This window comes from Oreochromis niloticus, linkage group LG17, assembly GCF_001858045.2.
Source record: "Oreochromis niloticus isolate F11D_XX linkage group LG17, O_niloticus_UMD_NMBU, whole genome shotgun sequence".
NCBI lineage: Eukaryota > Metazoa > Chordata > Actinopteri > Cichliformes > Cichlidae > Oreochromis > Oreochromis niloticus.
The window spans coordinates 23,347,314-23,370,156 of NC_031981.2; the positions used below are offsets into that span (position 1 = coordinate 23,347,314).

Below are 22,843 nucleotides of genomic sequence, written 5' to 3' on the forward strand. Positions count from 1 at the left end.
TGCGTAAGTATTTACACAATAACAGACAAATTTACATTTACACAAGAAAGATATGTACGAGTTATACATACACCTGCAAACATACACGCACATACATACATATATGTATATATACATATTTGCATCCGTACATGCATACACACACATATTTCCACATACACGCTTACATCTATATACATACACATACATGCCATCTAACTAGCAGGTATCATTGTCTTAATACCATTAATGATTCCCAGTGTAAACAACTGGGACTCAAAACAGTTCCAATCAGGCCAGGAGCCGCATGTTCTCCTTAAATTGCTGTCTGTCTAAGTGGTGTACAAAGAGTGATGTGGGCTTTATAGATATTTGAAAAACTTTCTGGGGAAAACTGGGTCTTGAAGCACAGGCCAAGAAAGGTGGGTGGCAGCAATGTTCCACTCCAGCTTATTAATCAACCAAAGACCCAGACAGAGTTTCAATTAACTTCAAAGCCTAATGGTTAGACTTTTGCACCCTGATTAAAAACCTAACAAATGCAATAATTATTTGTCTATAATCCACGTGGCCCTTACTCAGAGCTTCTATCTGATTTCTTAGACGTTTTATCTGATTTGGTGCTCAGCAGATAATATACAAATAGGGTGCACAAACATTCACTTAGATACTGAAAATGAGCATTTAATCTATTATGAGACACAACTGGCTTATCTCTGTATGTAAAAGAAAACACCCACCACTTCAATCACACTCTAGATCTTGTTCTGACATATGGTATAAAAACTGAACACTTAACAGTATTCCCTGAAACCCACTTCTGTCTATTTCCTAATAACATTTAAATTTACAATAACGGATTACATAACAGTGGGCAATACATTCACCCATCACAGTAAATGTCTTTCTGAAAGTGCTGTAACTAAGTTTAAGGATATAATTTCTCCACTGCTAGAGTGGAGAGTGCTGAGCATCTCCGTGAACTCCTTCAAGACTGTTGGAAAACCATTTCAGGTGACGACCTCATGAAGCTCACCAAGACAATGTCACAAGTGTGCAAAGCAGTAATCAAAGCAAAGGGTGGCTATTCTGAAGAATCTAAAATATAAAACATGGTTTGAATTATTTCACACTTTTTTTGTTTACTACATAATTCCATGTGTGTTCATTCATAGTTTTGATGGCTTCAGTGAGAATCTACGATGTAAATAGTCATGAAAATAAAGAAAAATCATTAAATGAGAAGATGTGTCCAAACATTTCTGTGGTTGTGTAACTAAACATCACATTAATTCAGTCCACACAAGCTGGTAACATGACACAGAAACATATTGTGGGTTCTGCAATTAATCATAAGGATTAATAATTAATTAATAATAAGACTTTTCAGTGTCCTTGCCTTTTAAAAACTTCTAACATATGCATTTATTTATAATGTTTTATATACATACACAGATATTTTACAGTCTTTTTGTCTTTTTGCCATTATAGTTCATTTATAAAATACATGGCACTTTTATTGATAATGTGGTCGAGCAGAAGTAAGTGTTTTATAATTGGGCTACAGTAAAGTATATTTCTACATAAATCATGACTTCATTGTTTTCAAATAATGTTGTAAGACTACCATAACCACACAAAATTTAAAGGTCTTCTGTGAAAGACATCATCTTTGTTTGAGTGGCATATGTAATTTTACATGGTAATGTACAACAGGTTTCTTTAAACTGTAGAGGCAATGTTGTAAAAGCTCGAGTGGGGAGGGAGCTTAGTTAAGCACAGAGGACAAAGGAAGAGGATCGGGGACGTAACAGAGAAGGCCTAACCTGAAAAACCAGACAGACACACCTCACAGTCCTTACACCCTGTGTTTTCATGTTTGTTGTAGAACCATTCTGGTTCCATTAAAATGTTCCCATCATTACTTGATGTACTTGAACATCACTTTTTCTCAGTAAGTCACTTAATTACACATTATTTTATTCAGTCAGTCTCTTTATTTTTATTTCATTGTTTTTCATGTTTTAGCTACTGTGATAAAGCAGATTCCCAATGTATTATAATTAATAAATTCTTCTTCTTCTGATCACGACCATTATGAATAATAAATAATAATGATAAAATATTTATAAATTACAAAGACCAATGGCCATAGGTTGCAAAAGAGCAACAACAATCTTAGTGTAATTAATGGAGGCACAAAATCTGGATTTGGTGAGGAAACTGATTCTGAGACATTTTTTGTCCTACTTTTGACTATTTGACTCAGTGTGTGATCATCATTTGGCACAAAAACCTTTTGTTTAGGTCTTCCCAAAGATTCAGTGGACCTTTTGACAGCAAGAACCGCCCTCCTTTAATTTAGTCACTCATTTAACAGTGAATGTCTAAAAGCATGTCCATACAGGAAGAAATTCACTTTTGCACATTGCTTTGATGGGTAGTCACTAGCAGACATTCCAGACTCTGGCTGCCTAGTTGACTTTCTAATGCGTTCACCATCCTGTTATGTGTCAGTGAAAAGTGTTTTTTACTCCTATTGATAGTCTTTTTTAAATTATTTTTCATGCAGAATTCATGAAAATAGATGTTTAAGATAGACATTAACTGACGTTATAGACACTTTCATTTTCTGGGACCATGACTCATACAGACACACCTGTTTTCAAGTGAAAGAAAACACCACACCATCTCTGTCTGTGACTGTGTCATTTGCATAGGTATTTGGCTATGCAGAGTGAAGCACTCTGGAGTGAAGGAGCGTGCAACCTACGCAAATGTGTACGTGTGCAGTCTTCCAAAAAATGGTGGTTGCAGTGGCATCTTTTCACTTTTCTTTAACTTAGTTTCACTTTAGCTTTTTGGATGTTATAACTATTGTCTTCTCCAGAACTCACAGAGGGAGCAACCACAGCACAAGCATAAGTAGCCCACCAGTCTGTTGTTTGTGGTACTATCCCTTGATGACAGTAAACAGCTCTTTGCCAACTGATAGGTGGAACCCTTTAAAACCCAGCCAACTGAAGCACCATTTTCTCAACCAGTCTGAAACACATGACTCTATCCAATGATTTCTGACCCACTTCAACCAGCCCCTGAACAGAACAGAATAATTCACTGCCAGAAACCTACATGCATACTTATAATTGCTTCAGCCAGCTAACACGCGTGTAATGATCTAACCTGGTACAAAGGACAAAGAAAGGAGATTTACTGGACTTTGAATGTGTGGTTGTTTTGCCAGATATGCTCACCTGAGTATTTCTGACCAGCTAAGAACAGGAAACTGAAGCCACAATCAATATGTGCTCACCAAAACTGGACAGCAGAAGACCGGTGATACTGGTGTAGGGGATCCTTTCTTGGCACACTTCAGGCCTCTTGTTACCAACTAAGTATTGTTTAAATGTCACTGTCTTTCGGAGTATTATGCTCAGTATGATTGCTAACCATGCCTTTCCCATTACAGGGTCTTTACCTTACAATACAAGGCAACTGATGATGTGATTTCTCTACTTCACCCAGTTTTTCTACTGCACTTATACCAGGAACATACAGGAACAGGAACAAACTTATTGCATGCAAGGGCTCATCATAGTGTAAAAAATTTCAAGATTGAAATTTGTACCTAGTCATCGTGTTCCTGTTGTCAAAATACACGCTTCTGGCAACAGGTTTAAAAGCTATAACATGAACATACAATAAACTACAAATGTATTCACTGAAAATCTACAAACACTGTGAAACTTCCTGGAACAGGACGTGAGAACACTGAATCTGGTTGACTGGCCCCTCCCTGTGTTTTGACAAAAACAATCTAACCATGCCAAAAACATTTATTCTGCTGCTTTTATTTCTGTATTTTGCAGCCAACATTCTTTTTTTTTTCCCTAGCTAAACCAATCCAAATTGCCAACGGCAGTAGCTGCCCTAAGATGGAAACTCACTGCCATTAAAAACTGGTTTTGTAGCATGATGACTCATAGAGACACACCTGTTTTGAAGTGGAAAAAACACCACACCTTTCCTGGCTATGACAGTCTTGGACGGTTCCAAACACTTCAGTTGATTATGGAGTTCCACAGAATTTCTCTCCCATTTCAGTTGCTTTTTCCATTAGATAAATATAAGAAGTAAAAAATTTACATGTTCTCCCTGCACTTGTATGGGATTTGCTCCCTCACACAGTCTAAATGCATGTCTTAAGCCATGTCTTGAGTTAACTGGTGATTCTGAATTAGTTAATCATATGAGTTAGATGAAAAAGTAGAAATGTACAGAAAGAAGTGCTATCCAAATCTATGGGTAAAATCTGGGTGTTAGTCTGGAGTGCTTTGGGTGATTACTAAGACTAGAAAAATGCTATTACCTGAGCTATAGATGGTGCTATACATTGTGTGAATATATCAGCACACCCCTTCCTGTTGGAAGAAGCCAGGAGGTTATCTTCAGGCTGTAGCACTTTACACAAACAAACCATATCTATGGTGAATATATGACAATAGAACACAGGCTTAAAATAAAAACAAGGATTAACAAGGATCACACTCAACAAAGGCCACTATACTGTACACTAACAGAAGAAATCCAAATCATGAGGGGGAAATACTCATGGCAGCATATAAGGATATATATCTGAATGCCAAAAAAAAAGGTATATACCTAAAAAAAAAACCCCACCCTAACCAAAAACAATGACATGCATGTTTAGACTACATCACTTGTCTGGGTGTGGCACACATTATCAAACCCAACAGTGAGCACTGTTGTTCTTTGCTTAATATTTTCATCCAACAAATTCAGGTTTGCTTTAAAATCATGCATTTTGTTCTAATCTTTTCGACACATTCATTAATTTAGACCTGGATAAACAATAATGACTTGGTAGTAGAGCAGGTCATCTACTGATCAAAAGGTTGGTGGTTCAATCCCTGGCTGCACCATCTGTGATGCGTCAGTCAAAGTATGCATGTGTGGGAATGTTAGCGCACTTAAAAAAAAGATTAAAAAAAAGAGGAAAGTTGTAGAAAAGTGCTACTGAACCAGACCATTTACCATTTATTTAAAAACAAATAGTTCATAGTATGGACAGTCCCTATCTTTAGAGAGGATTTTATTTTCAAAAAGAATTTCACATTTTGACCGGTAAGCCCACAGAAAAACTCTTTCAAACTTGAATGGGAAAAGTCGAAGAAATGATTAATAATTAATGTAAGTGTGTGCAGTGAATTAAATCTGCTTTCTTTCAGAAGGGTCTGACTTGTCATGGTGCAAAAAATAAACACAAAAATCAGACTGCATGGAACCTCGGTCAGCACTTTCCAAGTTCACTATATTGACGTATTATGGAAAACAACATATAGTACATAGATACAAATAAATACATATAATTAATAAGCTGTGGTCCAAGTGAAAATTTAATTAAAAATCCCATGCTTTAGGTGTCAGGGTACCTGGATCACTGACCCAGTGTTTTCTGTTTACACAATTTTGAGTCTATTTTATTCATTATTATGTTCTCTGTGTGTCTTCTATTTCCTAGTTCAGTTAGGTTGCACTCTTGAGTTGATCAGTATTTCTAGTTTCCATCTCGCAGTTAAGTCACTCTTGTCTTTAGGTTTGTTTGTCTCGCCCTTTTTGTCTGTCTCCCTCCGTTCAGTGTCGCAGTCTCCTTCTCAAACTTCACCTGCTCCAGAGCAGGTGAAGTTTCAGATCAACAATCAGCAGGTACAGAATTACATCTATTGATCTCTTTGGAAAAAAGTGCCATCATTGCTGAAAGATCCCTCAAACCTATGATAGGTATATGTTATGAAGGTGTCGCCTATATCAGTGTCATATTGAAGTCTGTTAACTTACACATAGGCCAAAAATAGTAGCTCTTTTCCGTTCTTGACCAAAGCACACAAACATTTGAAAAGGCTTTTATTACTAAACTACTGTCCAACATTTTTATTATTAATAATTTTATTATTTATTACAGACCTTTATATGGCTACAAAGTTTTATCTGCCCTTGTAAAATCAGTTGCTCTGCTGGCACAACACTTATTTATAGTTGTGAATGGCCACATGCTGCCAATGCCAACTGTCATGTAAATGCTTACAATAAAACCTGGGTTAACTTAGCATGTTGTTATCCAGCTACATGTAACCATTGATTGCTGATGTTGTGGTAAATGAATCCAGATAAAGCTGGCATTAAAGTTAGCTTGGGTATGGTAAACATGCTTCATATTACAAGGCCCTGGCTTTGCCCTCACTTCACATACCTAAACAGGCATCTTTACACGAACAGTCATGTTAAAGATCGACTATCTATGTTCCTCTTGAATTTGATACTGTGTGGGGTGTGTGTCTTTGTCTATTTGAGATAGAGAGAGGAAGAAAGAGTCCCTCCTCCTTGATACGCTCTGTGATAAGCCACCTCATCTCGTTCCAACTGTCACATTCAGGAAGCATAGCCTCCAGAATTCACTTGATCGGATAACATTCGTTTGGAGTTTTCCCCGATCATGACTCGGGCTTCTTTTCCTGTGTTTGTGTTGTTGGTGTTTGCGGTGAGTTCAGTGCTTTTTTTTTAATTTAAAAAGTAAAGAAGAAGAAAACAAAAAAGAAAAAGATATTTCACCACTTAACCAAACTGGTTTTGAAATGTCTTTGTTTATTTTCTGTTATCTGAATTCTGGAAGATGTTTCAGCAAATGAGCTGTTGCTATTATATAGAAACACGACATCATTTTCTCATCCAACTCACTGATAGTAGTTATAACTAAGTGTAACTGAAAATGTTTAGCTGTCATTGCATACTTGGCTGTGCATCTTCTATTTAGAATTGTGAAGGCACTCCCTTCTCTGGAAGCTTGAAGTATTCCATGTGAAATTTTTCTCTAGATGGAGTGATTGGGTGTGTTTCTCCTGTGATGCCAATAATTTACCAGCTAGAAAGCTGTTTACCTACTTATGTTAGATTAACTGGTGATTCTAATTTCAAAAAATTAGATTCAAAAATGTAAAGGTTGTGCCATTTATATTAAAGTTACTTTCAGCTGCTTTCCATTTAGATTAATGAGAGGTATGACATACAGGGGTGTATGCGATGAAGTGTGCTGGTGTTGTTTCTATTATTTACTGCCATTGGTCAGTTGTGATGCTGATCCTGGACCAGTATTATAATGACGATATCGTTTTTAAAAACTATCACTAGTAAACCAACATTAATAACATAAAATGCAATGATGAGCCTGAACTAGCATTATTTTCATATTACAGGAGCAACACAAACACACAAATATCAGATACACTTAAAATGTTTTTTTTCTCGTTTTGGTTTCATTATCTTTTCAATGTCTGTTCAGGTTTCCTTGTCTGTCTCTCTGTTTAACCATTTGTGTTATCTATTCAAAAACATCTAGAAAGTAATTTGCAAAATTATAACAAAAGTAATGAAACTTTTTATTACTTTAATGTTTAGAATTACACTCATATTGTTAATTGTGCATAATAGCACATATCGGAGGCAATACAAGTGATACACCTTTAGTGGTAAAGATATAAAAATGGTGAAGTTAGTAATCCTTAATAATCTCGATTGTACACAGTATTGGAGGACATAACCCACATCCAGTTAAGGCTAGAGAGTCCGTAACAGAGGGGTGAACAGTGAGTGTACATAAACATGCAATCAGAGTGAAGCTGTATAGGAAACAGGGTATAGAAGCCAAATTCAGTCACCACAGTTTGGCACAGCTTGATGTTGATAAAATACAGTATTTAGGCTACAGCTCACAAACCTGTATAATCATCATCATGGTGGCAGTGAGTTCGCGCTCTCTCTCTCTTTCTGTAAGTCAAATAAAAATTAAAACTTTTTCACTGATCATCTTTTTATAAACTCATTAGCTCAAAGCTTAAGGTGCTGACTCAAAATGACGATCCTTACATTCTTTGGCAATTAATTGTAACAAAAAGTAATTTGTCATCAACATACTTTGTGACAACGAACGCATGTCACAAGGTATGAGGTTGATTTTCCCTATAGTTATCAATGGGGTTCCAGCAAAAGTAGCAATTTTTAAAAACATTTATTTATTTATTTATTTATTTCAGTTAGAGACATCAATAAGGTTAGAAAGGAACATGACCCAATGCCACTTTTATTTAATCTGTGAATATGAACCAGTGATAATTATTGTGAATTACTGTGTATCAGTAGCAATAAAAAAAAAGGAATTTAGAATGTTTTTATAATGTAACTTTTTAAAGCCACAAAAACAAGCGAGGACAGATTCTGTAATCCAAGACTGCAATTTGAAGTGATGCATCATTCATATTAGGATGATTAAAACAAGGCAGAAGTCCTCTATATGTTTTCAAAGACAAACAGTTTTTTTGTGCAAGGCTTTCTAACGTATATCCTGACTAATAAAGAACAAGTCTGTGTAAACGTGAGAACAAAAATAAACTATATCAATATAAAACTGGGTCCTAAGAGTGCTGGCATATATATCAGTAGTATGTCACTAACACATTTGAGGAGCTAGAAAAGTGAAGGACAAAAAATAATGTAGCCAGCCTAAAAAAATATGTGCAGTACATGGACAGCATCTTAAAGCTATGTCTAAAGAAGTAGGAAAAACTCAAGAAAAAACTGACGCAAGGCTTAGGAGACGAATCTCACACTCCATTTGGTCTATCTATTGCTCACTGAAGCCTTTTCAGAAATGGTCCTAGTGGAAGGGTGGCTGTTAACAAGTCATTCTTAAAATAGGAAAACAGGGAGAAAAGGCTGAGGTATTCCAAGTTACACAAGGAATTAAGTAAATATCAGTGTTAACAGGTCATGGAATGATGGATCCACATTTGAAAATTCTGTCTTAAATCTTTGTACGTACAGAGGAGGTCAGGACAGAAGTAGAACAGTGAGTGTCTACAGCCATGGTTAAACATGGTGGAAGCTCTTGTCAAAATTGATGGAATTATGAAAACAGAGCAGAAGTAAAGCCAGGACCATCTGAATGGCTTCACTTTTCTGTGTGACAGTTATATTGTATCATTTTAGTGTACTGACAGTACACTAAAATGATACAATATAATATATTATATATGATACTGGATAGAAAATATGATAAAAAAAAATATGATACTGGATAGAAAAACCCACAGTAAATGATGAAATAATTGCCAGAAAAGTTGACTTTTTTGGAAAATTGCGAGTTTATTGAACCATTTGACAAATCTGTTTAAAAATTAATAAGACTTTAACTTCCATATATGACTTTTAATTTGTATTGTATTTGCTACATCTGGCATTTTTTAAAATTACTTAAAGTGTATTGTGCCACTTGTTTAGGTTTTTCAGGGGGGAAAAAATCAAACTGATAATGTAGAAGTTTTGAAACTCTTGAACTTTTGAAATATGTCAAACTAGGTATTAAGAGGTTAGAGACTTCAACACCATCTTAACAGAGAATGAGACAAAAGGCAGCTAGCAGGCAAAAGAGACAAGCATTGTTCTTGAAAACTACTTAAATTACAAGAAAGTTTGCCCAAGAAAGTTAAAAACTAAAGGTGATCATACTAAATATTGATTTGATTAGTTAGAACTCTAATTTTGCCCTAAATGTTATTGTCACGGTCTGCAGTGGCCGATCGTGTGAAGTGGAAAGAGAGTGGACCCAAATGAAGAACTAACAAAAACTAACCGGGGCAAAACTAAACGATTGAACAAAGAACGTGAAACCTGAGACCTGAAACATGAGAGGAGATGAATAGATGATCTGACGAGGGACAAAGGGAAATTCACACAGTAAATACACAGGAGAATGATCAGGGAAGTGGAGGCAGCTGTGGAACGAGGAACCAATCAGAAAGAACCAGACAAAATAAAACAGGAAACACAACACAGAGACTGAAAGTGAGGGAGGCGTGACGAGCTGGGTGGAACACATGAGACAGACAGCTATGACACAAAAAAGGACGAGACTAAACGAACAAGAAACTAAGAACTAGAAAATCATAAGGAAGCTAGGAAGCACCAGCAAACTAGAATCACAGATCACTACAATAAAAAGTAAACAAGGTCAAAAATGCCCAAAACATAAACGCTGGGTCACAAACACAGGACCGTGACAGTTATGTTCAGTTAACTCCTTTGAAACATATTGGTGGCCTTAAATTTCTAAAAGCTATTATGTAAGAACATTGAAGTTTTTTTGTTTTTAAATATTTTTTCCAAGATCTCCCATGTAAGGATATTTAACACCATTTAGCACCATTTAATTGTATGTAGATTTTCAGTTAAATAAGCCTTCATGCTGACATAATAACATCTGTTGTGTTATAGCTCCAAGCTCTTGCTGTAGAGAGTCACAACTCTGGAGACAGTTTGGTAAGAAAAAGAAGAGAATGGGTTCTTCCTCCAAAACCTCTTAAAGAAAATTTCGATTACACTAAAGAGAAGTCGATTGCTAAGGTAAGTCACTGATACTTTTTACTTTAATTTTGTCTGCTGATTATTAAGCATAAACGCCTGTCATAAGCAAAACATACCCATGTATCAGGCTGTCATCAAGTGCTGACATAAATCATATATGTGAGTGTTGCCTTAGTGAAGTAACTTAATGTTTAACCATGACTTTTTAGTGCGACCAAGATGGTTTTTCTTCAGGTATCGCCTAAACTTTTCTGAAACATTTTATGTCATAGATAAGGTGTTGACTGTAAGAAACCACTGGGCAATCAGTTCTCTGAAGAATAGCATTAGCATTCCTAGGTGCTGGGTCAAAATAGGGATCCTATTGGATCTGGGTGTGCCAATTGTAAGAGGGCTTTCATGAAATATAAAGACTATCTTATTGTTTATGAAGGGATCTTTAACCCCCCGTTATTTTCTTGCTTGCTGACAGTGATTTTAAATGCATTCAGAGTATTATTTGAAAGTTATGCAACCAAAAATATAGAAGAGAACACTGAAGAATTGTAATAAACTTATTACCTATAATTAGTGTGCATGTGTCAACCGTCATGCAGCCTGCTTTAGTTGTGGATGCTTTAACCTCTCTTTCTTATTTTCTTTAATTTCTTTTTTGTATTATTTAATTTAGTTTAGTTAGTTACTGTTCTTACTGTCTTGGAGCACCTGTGACCCCCTAGTTTCCTTTTTGTATCGAAATATTTTGATTCTGATGATTAGCATACTGTTTAAAAAATGTTTTATTATTTGACAATTTAACACCACCAGCTGTAAGAATAAGAATAAATCAGTTTCACACATAATAAGAATTCATGTTAAAAACAAATTATTTAATGAAATAGACAACTTCAATTATGTGACAGTTGTTATAGAGTTATCTCTTAACTTAGTCACCATTTTTGTTCCCAGTTTTCAGAAGCTTGGTTGCAGTTGTTGCTGCTAAGGGAAGCACAGCCAGTTATTAGCTTTAGAGGACAATCACTTTTTCACACAGGGACATTTAGGTTTGGATTTTTTACCCCCTTAATAATAAACACCATTTAGAAACTGCATTTTGTGTTTACATGCGTTATCTGTGTTTAATATTTAAATTTGTTTGACAGAAATAATCATTTCATAGACCTGGTGACACTTGTCACTAGATTGAATTACTAGTGCTCTTGTTTTGTTGGTGCATATGTGGTGAAATAATGAAGTCGTCCACCTTGTGTTTCAGATTCGATCCGATTTTCAAGTTGGCTCAAATCTTCGCTACTCCCTGGAAGGTGTTGGGGCAAACAAATATCCTTTCCATGTCTTTGTGGTTGACCCCAATACTGGTGATGTTAGTGTCACTAAACTGCTTGACAGGGAAGAGATCGATACTTACAACGTGAGTCCTCCTGTAGTTCTTCATTGGTACTGAATAAGATTCAACAGCTGTCCTAAATACATTAAATATTAAGATAATTGAAAATGGACTGCCATTTATATACCCCTTTCCTAGTCTTAATGATCACCTCAGACTATAAAAAACATTAAGCAATACATTCATACGGTGCTTTATTCTACATAGTTTAAGAATTATCTACAGCTGTGGTGGACGTTTGCAAATGCTCATCATCAGAATGAATGTCATGGCAATTTTGGGTCATTTCTTTGAACTCTTCTTTTTATGTACTTATGTGTTACATGTATTTTTGACTTTTGCTGCCATGATGCCAGGTATCTCTTGGAAATTAGATTTTTATTTAACCAGGTAAAAACAGACTAATAATTTTCCAAATGATTGTACGGCATTTCGGCTGTGCAATCATGGTGAGCATGGTGGTGGTAGCACCATGTTCTGGAACTATTTGCTCCCAGTGCTGCTGATACATTGAATGGAATAATAAAGAAGAAAAACTAACGTCAAATTCTTCATTTTCACTTCAAATCATCAGTAAGAATGAAGCTTGGGCGCACCTGGGTCTTCCAAAAGGCCACTGATTTCTGAAAATTTGTGGACTGTGCTTAAAAGCCTGTATATATAATTTGGACCAGTTAAAAGAAATAATTAAAAGTTCCAAACTACCTTGGCATTCATGCCTATGATGAATGTATGTGAACGTGTGACCACAGCTGTCGACTACATCAGTGGCCAATTAGAAACATGTTAAAGGTTACAGGATACCATTTTCAGTCATAGTAGTGACATAGTGTAAAGAAAGATGAAGTGATGGCATTTTATAGAAAAGAAGAAAGACCAACTTTACCATGATAATATAATGTTCTATAAAGATATTTTTTCCGTTGCTCACTGTAATATATAGTATTTGCTCTGATACATTGGTTTCACTAACCTTTGTCACCTAAGCTTGTAAAATACACCTTTACTGGTGGTAAATGCAAACTGCAAGGTGTTGTAGTTTATGTCAAGCTAAATAACGAACAACAATGGTTACATTTTTATCTACTACTCTTTCAGTTGTCTGGTGTTGCTACGTTCAATGATGGCACAATTGCAGAAAAAAAAATTGACTTACGAATCAAGGTTGTAGATGAGAATGACAACTCTCCAGTATTTCCAGATGTTGATCCTGCTGACGTGGATGAACTCAGTCCTAAAGGTCAGTTGTGTGAATCTCATTCAAATTTGTAATAGTAGTGAGCGGTGTAAAACTAAATGATTGAATTATAAATTAAAGAAAGGATTTTGATTTTGTAATAGTGTTTGTGTAAAAGTGATCAAATTGGTAAACTCTTTCCAATGAGCTGCTGGAGGTTACAGACAGCCTGCGTTCTGTAGTTCATGTTATTTCACTATTATTATTTATTTATTTATATATTTATTTATTGTCTAACCTTGTAAATAACAATTTTCTGTAAACATTTGTAACCATTATGTAAATAGCATAATAACCTACTTAAACTGAGACTACAATGGCACACAACAGTTAGGAGCTCTTCTTAACAAGTTTGTATCATTGTTTTAAAACCAGAGCAAGACACTGAACAATATCAATATGAAGATCAGAATGTTTGTTTTTATCATGTACAGTGTCAATGAACGTGAAATTAAGTTTTGTGACTTTTTTCATTTAATGCTACAGGTACCTTTGTTACGACAGTCGATGCATTTGATGCTGATGAACCAGGAAATGTCAATTCTCAGATTGCTTATAGCATCATAGCTCAGAATCCAGCGCAAGATGTGTTCTACATAGACAGACAAAATGGATCCATCTTTGTTAAAAGGCCTGTTCTGGACAGAGAGGTATGAACTATACTAACAGTGTTCAGTTTAGACTGTATGTTTGGCTATGTGATTCAAGAAAGTTCTTTAATAACACGGGATAGTGGTGAGATATTAATCGTAAGGACATTTTAAATAGAGAGAAAAAAAACCTTCCTATTTATCAGAAAAAAAACATATTGATGATACACTGGAGCATATAGAGATCAGTGACAGCTGAAGGGGCAGGTGGAACAGTAAACCACAGCCCTCAATACAATTGAGCTTGTTTTTTATTTTGTTTTTCGATGACCTGTTGCATGCATTCCTCGGTCTCTGTGTCCTCAGAATGGGCCTTTAGAGCCATTATTATTATTGAACGAGCTTACTGGGGTAAACAAACAAACATCCAAGCACAAATATTCAGGATACAGTGAAGTCCATCTTACCCTATTTAACAAATCTTTTAACTTTTTGACCATTTCATCAACAATATTCTCTATTGTGCTTGTGTTAATGAAATTGCAATCATTTAACCAATTTTAGAAAAGTAATTACAAGATAACACTGATTATTTTCCTTTGGTTGCACAGGAAAATTGCCAACAACATCCTCTTTGCTAGCTAAACTCTATTTTTTATACTCATTTTCTTTATTTTTTTTTTACACAGTTTGAAAATATACCATTCAGTTAGATCCTATGACAAAAATGATGAAACATATTGATAACATCCCAATTCTCTGTTCTAACTGCATTATTGTACAAACCTATTTGTTCAATGACTATTTTGATGTCTTTTAATTTCAGACATGTAGTAAGTACATTCTGACGATACAAGGTCAAGATCTAAATGGTGACCCCCGTGGAAACACTGGAACTACCACTATTATCATAAATGTCCTTGATGTGAATGATAATTCTCCCACACTGGAAAAAGAGCAGGTACCTTTCTTCCTTACATTCCTCTATATTAACATATCTAGTAGGGGAAATACTTATTTCACCCCCTGCTGAATTTGTGAGTTTCCTATCTTAGAAAGAACTGAAAAGTATCTATTTTTTATGGTGGTTTCATTTTAATGGGAGAGACAAAATATCAACCAAAAATCCAGAAAAAAAGAACATTACTTAGATTTATGAATTGATTTGCATGTCAGTGAGTGAAATAACTGTTTTTATTGGCTGAGATCAAAAAGTTATTTCAAATGGCACTGAAAACAAGTAATGTGCAGGATAGGACTGACAGAACAGACTGACAGAGGCTCAACATGAGTGAGGACGTGACCAAGAACAGAGTGATGCAGACAGTATATACACAGGAGGAGATTAGTGTAGAGTGAAGACACATGCACACAGCTGAACTCTAATTTCATGTTATGTGTTTCACTTACAGTATGAAGGAAGCATTGAGGAGAACACACAAGGTGTGGAGGTAATGAGAATCAAAGCAGAGGACATGGATCTACAAGGCACAGACAACTGGGAAGCTGTGTTTGACATTGTCAAAGGCAATGAGGCTGGGTATTTCAGCATTAAAACAGACCCCAACACCAATGAAGGCATCTTAATGCTTGACAAGGTACAGTCTTTTTAATTGGGAAGAAATTATGTGCTGTTACTCTGCTTTTTTACTATCTGGCAAGCGCAAAGTCAAACTTTGTGGCAACTGGCCCTCTTATGAATGAGGTAAGGATCAGAACCTTGATCACTGCATGATGATGATTGTTTCCTATGGTTGACTATGCTGCCATTCACAAGAGTGCTATTCACATATATGAAGATTTGTTTTACTTTGGTTTAAATGAACCTGTGGACATTAGACTAAATTAAATGTGAACCTGCAGAGAGATGGCCACTAATTTAATTTTAAAGAAACACTGTTACAACCTTGATTATACATATGATTAAACATAAAAATTAAATCAAATAACAAAGAGACAAATGCACTGCTCCTTTAGTAATTTAGTTAGAAAATGAAAGTGAAGTGTGAATTGCTATTAAAAATACTACTCACCCCAACTCACCCTGCCTACCCCTAGGGGCACACTGGCTGCCACCAGGAAGCCCTAAAGAAGACAGAGGAACCAGGGTTAAAATTATTAGCAGAATATTTTAAATAAGCGCCAAAAAAACCTCTTTTTAAGTTTTTAATTGTTTTAAAAAAATAAAATTAAACATTCTAGTCAATAATCAATGTTTGACAAAAAAATACCCACATTTCCCCACACTAAAGGTGCCCTGTGTGTCTCACTATACTGATTAACTGATTAAGTTTTCAGTTAATCAGCTTTAGGGACTCATCTAGTCGATATTGCATTTATTGCACATGCATAACTTGGAGGGTTATGTGGAACAAAGCCCCTTCACTGAACAAGACAAAAGCCTTGTGTTTCCTAAGCACCACCTACTAATATATCCACTATTCTCAATACTGCTGCTTCTCTTAGGGGAATATGAGCTCTTGTTGACTACATAAAGAAAATGATTCAATAATTCAAGTTAAATAAAACCCTTTATTGAGAAACACAGAAAACACTTCCCAAAATCAATCTCTGCAACAGGACTGTGCAACAATTATAAAAGTTGAGTCAGTCACAGTCATTGATTAGAATTTTAATGCTTAATGATTAAAATGAACCATTGTTGTGTTCTGCTCTATCAAATTTGGAAAAATGAGGAGATTTAAGTGGCTTTAGTATATGATTAGTTATTCAATTTTTAAAATTTAAACTGCATATAAGAAAACAACATTTTGCTTTGAATTTTGCAAATCCTAATCTGGCTAGTAGATGGGGACCAGTGCTGGGGTCACAACTCTAAAAAGAAATTATGTATTACACATTACTGTTACCTTTTTTAAAAGTAATGCAGCATGTTACTTCGTAACCCAACCTGTTACATTACTTGCGTTACTCTGTAACATATACTGAAATGTATTTCCGTGCAATTACCTAATAATTATGTTATATAAACCTACTAATAAAAAACATAACTATCTGAGCTGATAATATAAACCAGAGGCTAGAGTGCCACACATTGACACAAATATGTATCCTAATGAGGACACATACTTTGCTTCTTTTGTTGTCTCATATGAACACAAAAATGACAACAAATTGCAAAGCTGAATGTCACCCCAAAGACACATTAAAGTGAATGCCACAGTGATTCTACTTTAGAAACATAAACATGTAATAATCACTTCTTTTGTTACCTGCTGAAGATCAACCTGACCTGGGGTCAGCATATGCTATGCTTTAACATCACTCAGGATTCTTTGTTAGCTTTGTTTTAGTATACTGTCTGTGGAGATGCTTGCAAAAAGAAAACGTTGTATTAGGAGTGTAATGTAGTTGTTTCTGTCCTAGATGCAGTTTGTACATTACTATTGTGCTCTTATTGTTTCAGGCAATAAAAATAAGAGTAATGTCCAAAGTTCATAAATACACAGGAAGCAAAAGATATTCTGGGGTTTTTTTGGTTTGTTTTTTTCAGCTTTGTTTTTGTTTTGTTTTGGTTTTTTTTGTTCTATCTAACTGTCATTCAGATAACTGATGCACCTCTGTAATGCAAGCAACAGCATAACTGTAGCTGTAATTAAATTTTAATCAAATTATTGAATTTAGTACAATAACACATTTCATTACTTTGTTACAGAGTTACTTAATGTCATTACAATAATCTGTTACTTTGGAACGCATTACACCCTACAATGAGAACTTAGACTGAAAGTATTCCAAAATTTGATAAGTGTCTCTTATCTATTAAAGCCCGGAGTCGTTAATTTTTGCCTTACATATTTTAAGCTGTCATTGACTTGCTTATTCAGCTTGCGTCAAGTCCCTGTAGTACTTGGCTGGAAGACAAAACTATTACCACTGTATGAGGTTTACTGGGCATTGCTATATGACTACTGCCCATTACTTTAACTACTTTTTTCAGTACATTCATAACACATAGCACAGGAGCATAACTTTGCAGGTTAGTTTATATAAAATCCATAATACCTTTTGTTTTATAATAAGCAAAAATGTAACAACAATAGCAACACTCCAATTATAAATGCATATAAAACACTGTACTGTTTCTTATGTGTCATCAATCATTTTAATTATTTTTTGAGCTAAAAGATATGTTCTTGTATCTGTCATTTACAGGCTGTGGATTATGAGGATGTAAAGAACCTTGAACTAGGCTTAGCCGTCAGGAACAAGAATCCATTAGTTGGAAGTGGAGGCAGTGCAGCAAGTGCAGCATTTGGAACAAGTGGTGGAGGCGGTGGTGGTGGTAGTGGTGGAGGCGGTGGTGGTGGAGGTGGAGGTGGTGGAGGTGGAGGTGGTGCCAGTGGTGCCAGTGGAGCCAGTGGAGCAAGTGGCGGAAGCGGTGGAAGATTTAAAACTTATCCTATCAAAATCAATGTGAAGAACCAGCCTGAGGGGCCACGTTTCAATCCTAAAGTCAAAGCTATTCCCGTCTCAGAGGGAGGGAAATCCTTTAACATTAAAAATGTTATTGCAAGCTACCCTGCAGTGGATGGGGATACTGGACAACCAGCTAAAGCAGTCAAGTCAGTCCACATACACATGTGTCAGCTTCTCTTTCTGTGCACAATAATAGTGATGCTAATAACTGGTCTATTTCTGCTGTAGATATGCCAAAGGCTCAGACCCTGACAACTGGCTAACTATTGACCCGGAGACAGCTGAGATCAAACTGAACAAGATGCCTGACAGGGAATCTCCATACCTGGTCAATGGGACATATACTGCCAAAATACTCTGCATTTCAGATGGTACAGCATGAATGTTGAACACTCTGGAGAAATATCAAAGCAAAAAAAAAAAAAGAAAAGAAAATACTGGATTATATATGTTTGTTTCTGGTTTTACACCACAGACATGCCTGGCAAAACAGCCACTGGTACGATAGCCATCCAAGTGGAAGATTCTAATGACCACTGCCCCACCCTGACCAGCAACTTCCAGACTCTGTGCACCACAGCAAATGCTGTAATTGTGAATGCTAATGATAAAGACGCATATCCTAATGGCCCCCCTTTTCAGTTTGAGATCATCCCAGAAAACACAAAAGGGAAATGGAACATGGAGCATCTAAATGGTGAGATGATGATTTCCGTTTTTTTTGTATGTTTGTTTTTGTTGGGGTTATTATTTTTTTAGATATAGTAGTTAAATAAAGAAAACTATTTTATTTTGAGATAAAAATGTGGATTACAATCTGTCATATACACACTAAGAGTAAATCTATGAGTAATGCATTACATCACATTTTTCTGGTTTCTGACAGACACTGCAGCTATCTTGCGGTCTCAGGAGGCTTTTTGGCCTGGTGTTTATGAAGTGGAATTTGTGGTGAAGGATCAGCAGGGACACGCCTGCCCTGAACCTCAGAGAATGAGGGTCCAAGTTTGCACCTGCGAGGATGGAGTTGTGTGTGGAAAGCGAGGCAGCAATGGTCATGCTAGCAAAACAACATCATTAGGACCTGCGGCCATTGGGCTAATACTAGCGGGCCTACTACTGCTCTTAAGTAAGCATTATGTGATTATTTTATTTTAGAATTTTGATCAGATAAAAAAGGACAATGAAATCAATATACTGATACCCGAACCATACCAAAATGTAACTCTCTTACCTAAAAACTTAAATAAATCTTTATAGGTAGGTACTGACTACTTTATCGGTAGACTTGGTCAGCTTTTAATTATATAAATATATAATAAGCCAATCACATCACAACACCATCTATGGGGAATCTATGGAGAATAAAGGCAGGTGAGGAAGAGGCATAAACTGGTACTAGCAGGGTTTACCTAATAAACCCTGTGTCTCTCCCAATAGGAAATACATAGCCAAAAGTAATTACAGACCAAACTATTCTACACTTGCTAGCAATAACTACAAAAATTAAACAGATTAGCTTTGTGTAACAATTTAAAATCCCCCAAAGCTTACCAAAGCTTTAAGGAATCGCTAGTAATTACATATATTTTAGGGATTTTACACATTTTTGAAAAACTGTTGCTCCTTCTTTGGACCTCACACCACATTTGTAGCTTTAACTTGAAATAAAACATTTTTTTTTTTTTACAGTCATTCCTCTGCTATTGTTCTTCTGCCTATGTGGATCCACTAAACAGTTTCCAGACCTCTTTAGTGACATGCCTGACTGTGAGACCAAGTCACACCTTATTAACTACTGCACCGAAGGGCCGGGAGAAAATACGGTGAGACTGCAACTACCTTAAGTCCTGAAAACCAGAATAATCTCGGCATCGATGATGATGTCTTTGTGAAAGCTCCATCAAAGTGATTTTTAAACTGTTCACTGTTCTAACAATTGTATGACTTTTATAGGAAGTGCCTCTAGTGAATTCACTCCAAGAAGTGGATAGGAATCCCCTCCTTGTGACTACTGGCACAGTTAAAAATGTAGCAGCACCAGCGGGAAGTTTTTTGGATTACGAGGCATCTCTCACTAACATTAATGGGATGAAATGGGGCACCTATCAAGATGGTTTTTCAACTGACTACGGACAAGAAATGAGGGGTTTCACTGATTTCCATTCTGAGTTTAACACCAGAGAATCAAGTCAAGGTGGACTTTTTGATAGCATGGCCCTGCCACATTACTTCCTGGCACAGTATTACTCTCAGGTGAGAAATTAGCTGACAACTAAATGGACAACTAAATCCAATTAAATGGAAAGTTTTAACACTAAACATGATATGTAGTAGCTTTACTTATGATGTTATGTGAACACATGTGTTAATGTTGCAACTAATAATGTTTATGTGGATATTATTCACTTTTTATTGGCTGTCATTGTCGTCAATAAATATGTCTTTCGTTATTTTGAAAATGTACTGATTTTTTTTTTTTTTTTTTTTTAAATACAGAAGACAGCCAGTGGAGATGACAACCTTGGCGTGAAGGACGGTTTGTTGGTGTATGACTATGAGGGCCAAGGGTCCTCTGCTGGCTCAGTAGGCTGCAGCAGCATTTTGGAGTCAGACAATGACCTTCAGTTTCTCGATGACCTCGGACCAAAGTTCAAGACTCTCGCAGAGGTGTGCAGAGGCAAGACAATTTCTTGTGATGACAAACAAGTGCTACCCCCTACCCCTAATGCCTACATCAATACTCAAACCTCAGTATCAAGTTCGATGAGTGCACAAAAGCTCTCCCCTCCACCCAAACTGGAGCCTGCCATCTCCAAAGTGGAGCAGAGTGTGGTCATGAAGACAACTGAGCATTCTGAAATTGTAAAGGAAAGTACAGCCAAGGTGAAGGAAGAGATAAACACAATGAAAGCAGGGTTGGCAAATCAAGGCCAGATGCTCCTGATGCAGCAGCAGCAGCCTGTGTACTACACCACCACTCCTGTGTTGCAGCCAATGCATTATGTAGTCCAGCCACAGGTCCACAACACTGTGCTGCTGGCTGAGGCGCCAACCACCAACCTTCAAGGCATGGTGCTGGTTAACAACCCACAGACTGGACCTGCCCAAGGAGTATTTGTTCAGGGACAGACACTAATGTCCAGTGGACAAGCCCAGGGCCCTGGAATGGTGCTGGTGGAGAATGGTGACACCCATAGTTGGAGTGATGGCTTGATCCAAGCTGGGAGCTTGTCTGGGTCCCAGACCATGATGGTTGTCAAAGGCAAGGCCCCTTCAGGGTCAATGAAAGTGCTAAAGGGGAGCCAGGGTCTTCTTGTTCAGGGAAGTACTCTACTGTCAGAAGGGGTCTCAGGATCTAAGAAAGTGCTGACAGTTGGCATGCCAACTATCAGCAACAAGCAGCTGGTTCAAGAGGGAGGTCTTTCAAAGAAGAGTGAGGTCTTTGGCTCTGAAAAGGTCATCTACAGCAGGAGCAGCCAATCTACTGCCTTAAAGGCAAATCAGTAGAGCATTCACTATAGTGACCCACCTACTGGTTTTAAAAGTGACAAGAGAAAATCATTAAATGGCAGATGAATTCCTGGACAACCAATGGCCTTTTTTAGTTTCAAAATAGTGTATTAATCTTGTGCTTTCAGTATTTTCATGGGAAGCCTGTAAGAGCAAATGGTGGTGGTGAAGGGTGGTGGCGCGCGCATGTGTGTGTCTGGAGGGATATGCAGCTTGTGCAGCTTTTCCTGGTTGAAATATAATCATTTCACAGATTAAAGGATACCCTTATTTCGTTTTAGTATTTTAGTAGATGTTGCACCTTGAAATGTTGCTACTATCAAGCAAAACAGTTGCACTTAGACCTGTGGGAATAATCAATCCATTCAGTAATCCATAATCTCCTTTGGATGGTGCATTTATGTCATCGAAGAGACTACTTTCATATTACTCATCACATCATAAAGCTGATAAATCAGAATGTGGTTATGATTTGGAATGAACTTTGCCTCTAAGAAGACAAGTGGACCCAAACCATGACAACAAAATGCTCCCTACAATATCAGAAAATCATCTTATCATGTAACTATCAACTTTACCTGATCTTCTCTGTTCTCAAGTTAACAGTGCATTATGTGTGTGGGTATAATTGATATCAACTGTTATATTCTCATGTTATATTTTAGCTCATCACTGCTCTCATTGTCTTGTTTTATTTTTATACGTATATACAATCTGTGCATTTTTACACTAATAAAAGAAAAACATTAAAATCTTTTAGGTCATTGAATTTGATTGTTATTGCTCAGCCTAGACTGATGGATACTGCAGCATGGACAACCCAATTTTGTGAACACAATAACTCAAGAATGACGTGATGTAGCATTTAGAAATTCATACCATAGGTGCGTCTACTGAAAGTCTCGGACAAGTTCAGATCTTGGCGACAGAGGTCAAGTTTTTGGAAAATCTTGCAAATTTAACAATTTGATAAAGATGTCATCTACAAGTTTCAAATTGATACCATAAGTTGCATCTGTCCCCTTGCAGTTTAAGGGGATAGGTTAATTGGATAATCCAAATTGTCACTAGGTGTGAATGTGAGCGTGAATGGTTGTCTGTCCCTGTGTGTTGGCCCTGCGACAGACTGGCGACCTGTCCAGGGTGTACCCCGCCTCTCGCCCTATGACAGCTGGGATAGGCTCCAGCGCCCCCGCGACCCTGGAAAGGATAAGCGGAAGCGAATGGATGGATGGATGGAAGTTGCATCTGTTAAAACTCGCA

General features: G+C 36.7%; 1 protein-coding gene across 1 annotated transcript; it reads left to right on the forward strand.

Annotated features, from left to right (window-relative positions):
• Window positions 1-6,408: 6,408 nt before the first annotated feature.
• On the forward strand, window positions 6,409-22,337 carry LOC109195251 (desmoglein-2). The gene is made up of 14 exons (XM_019347181.1): window positions 6,409-6,538; window positions 10,324-10,452; window positions 11,669-11,824; window positions 12,899-13,040; window positions 13,524-13,687; window positions 14,454-14,588; window positions 15,040-15,225; window positions 17,804-18,213; window positions 18,296-18,438; window positions 18,543-18,764; window positions 18,954-19,196; window positions 19,760-19,893; window positions 20,024-20,323; window positions 20,567-22,337. The coding sequence occupies exons 1-14, from the start codon at window positions 6,494-6,496 to the stop codon at window positions 21,575-21,577; spliced, it is 3,420 nt and encodes a 1,139-aa protein (XP_019202726.1). The 5' UTR covers window positions 6,409-6,493; the 3' UTR covers window positions 21,578-22,337.
• The last annotated feature ends 506 nt before the right edge of the window (window positions 22,338-22,843 follow it).

What these genes read in the sequence shown, in the direction of transcription:
- LOC109195251 (XM_019347181.1), top strand. Translation starts at nt 6,494, where the DNA reads ATGACTCGGGCTTCTTTTCCTGTGTTTGTGTTGTTGGTGTTTGCG. An exon ending in GGCCTGTTCTGGACAGAGAG is followed by an intron (nt 13,688 to 14,453) that starts GTATGAACTATA and finishes TTTTAATTTCAG; the next exon opens with ACATGTAGTAAGTACATTCT. An exon ending in CCACACTGGAAAAAGAGCAG is followed by an intron (nt 14,589 to 15,039) that starts GTACCTTTCTTC and finishes TTTCACTTACAG; the next exon opens with TATGAAGGAAGCATTGAGGA.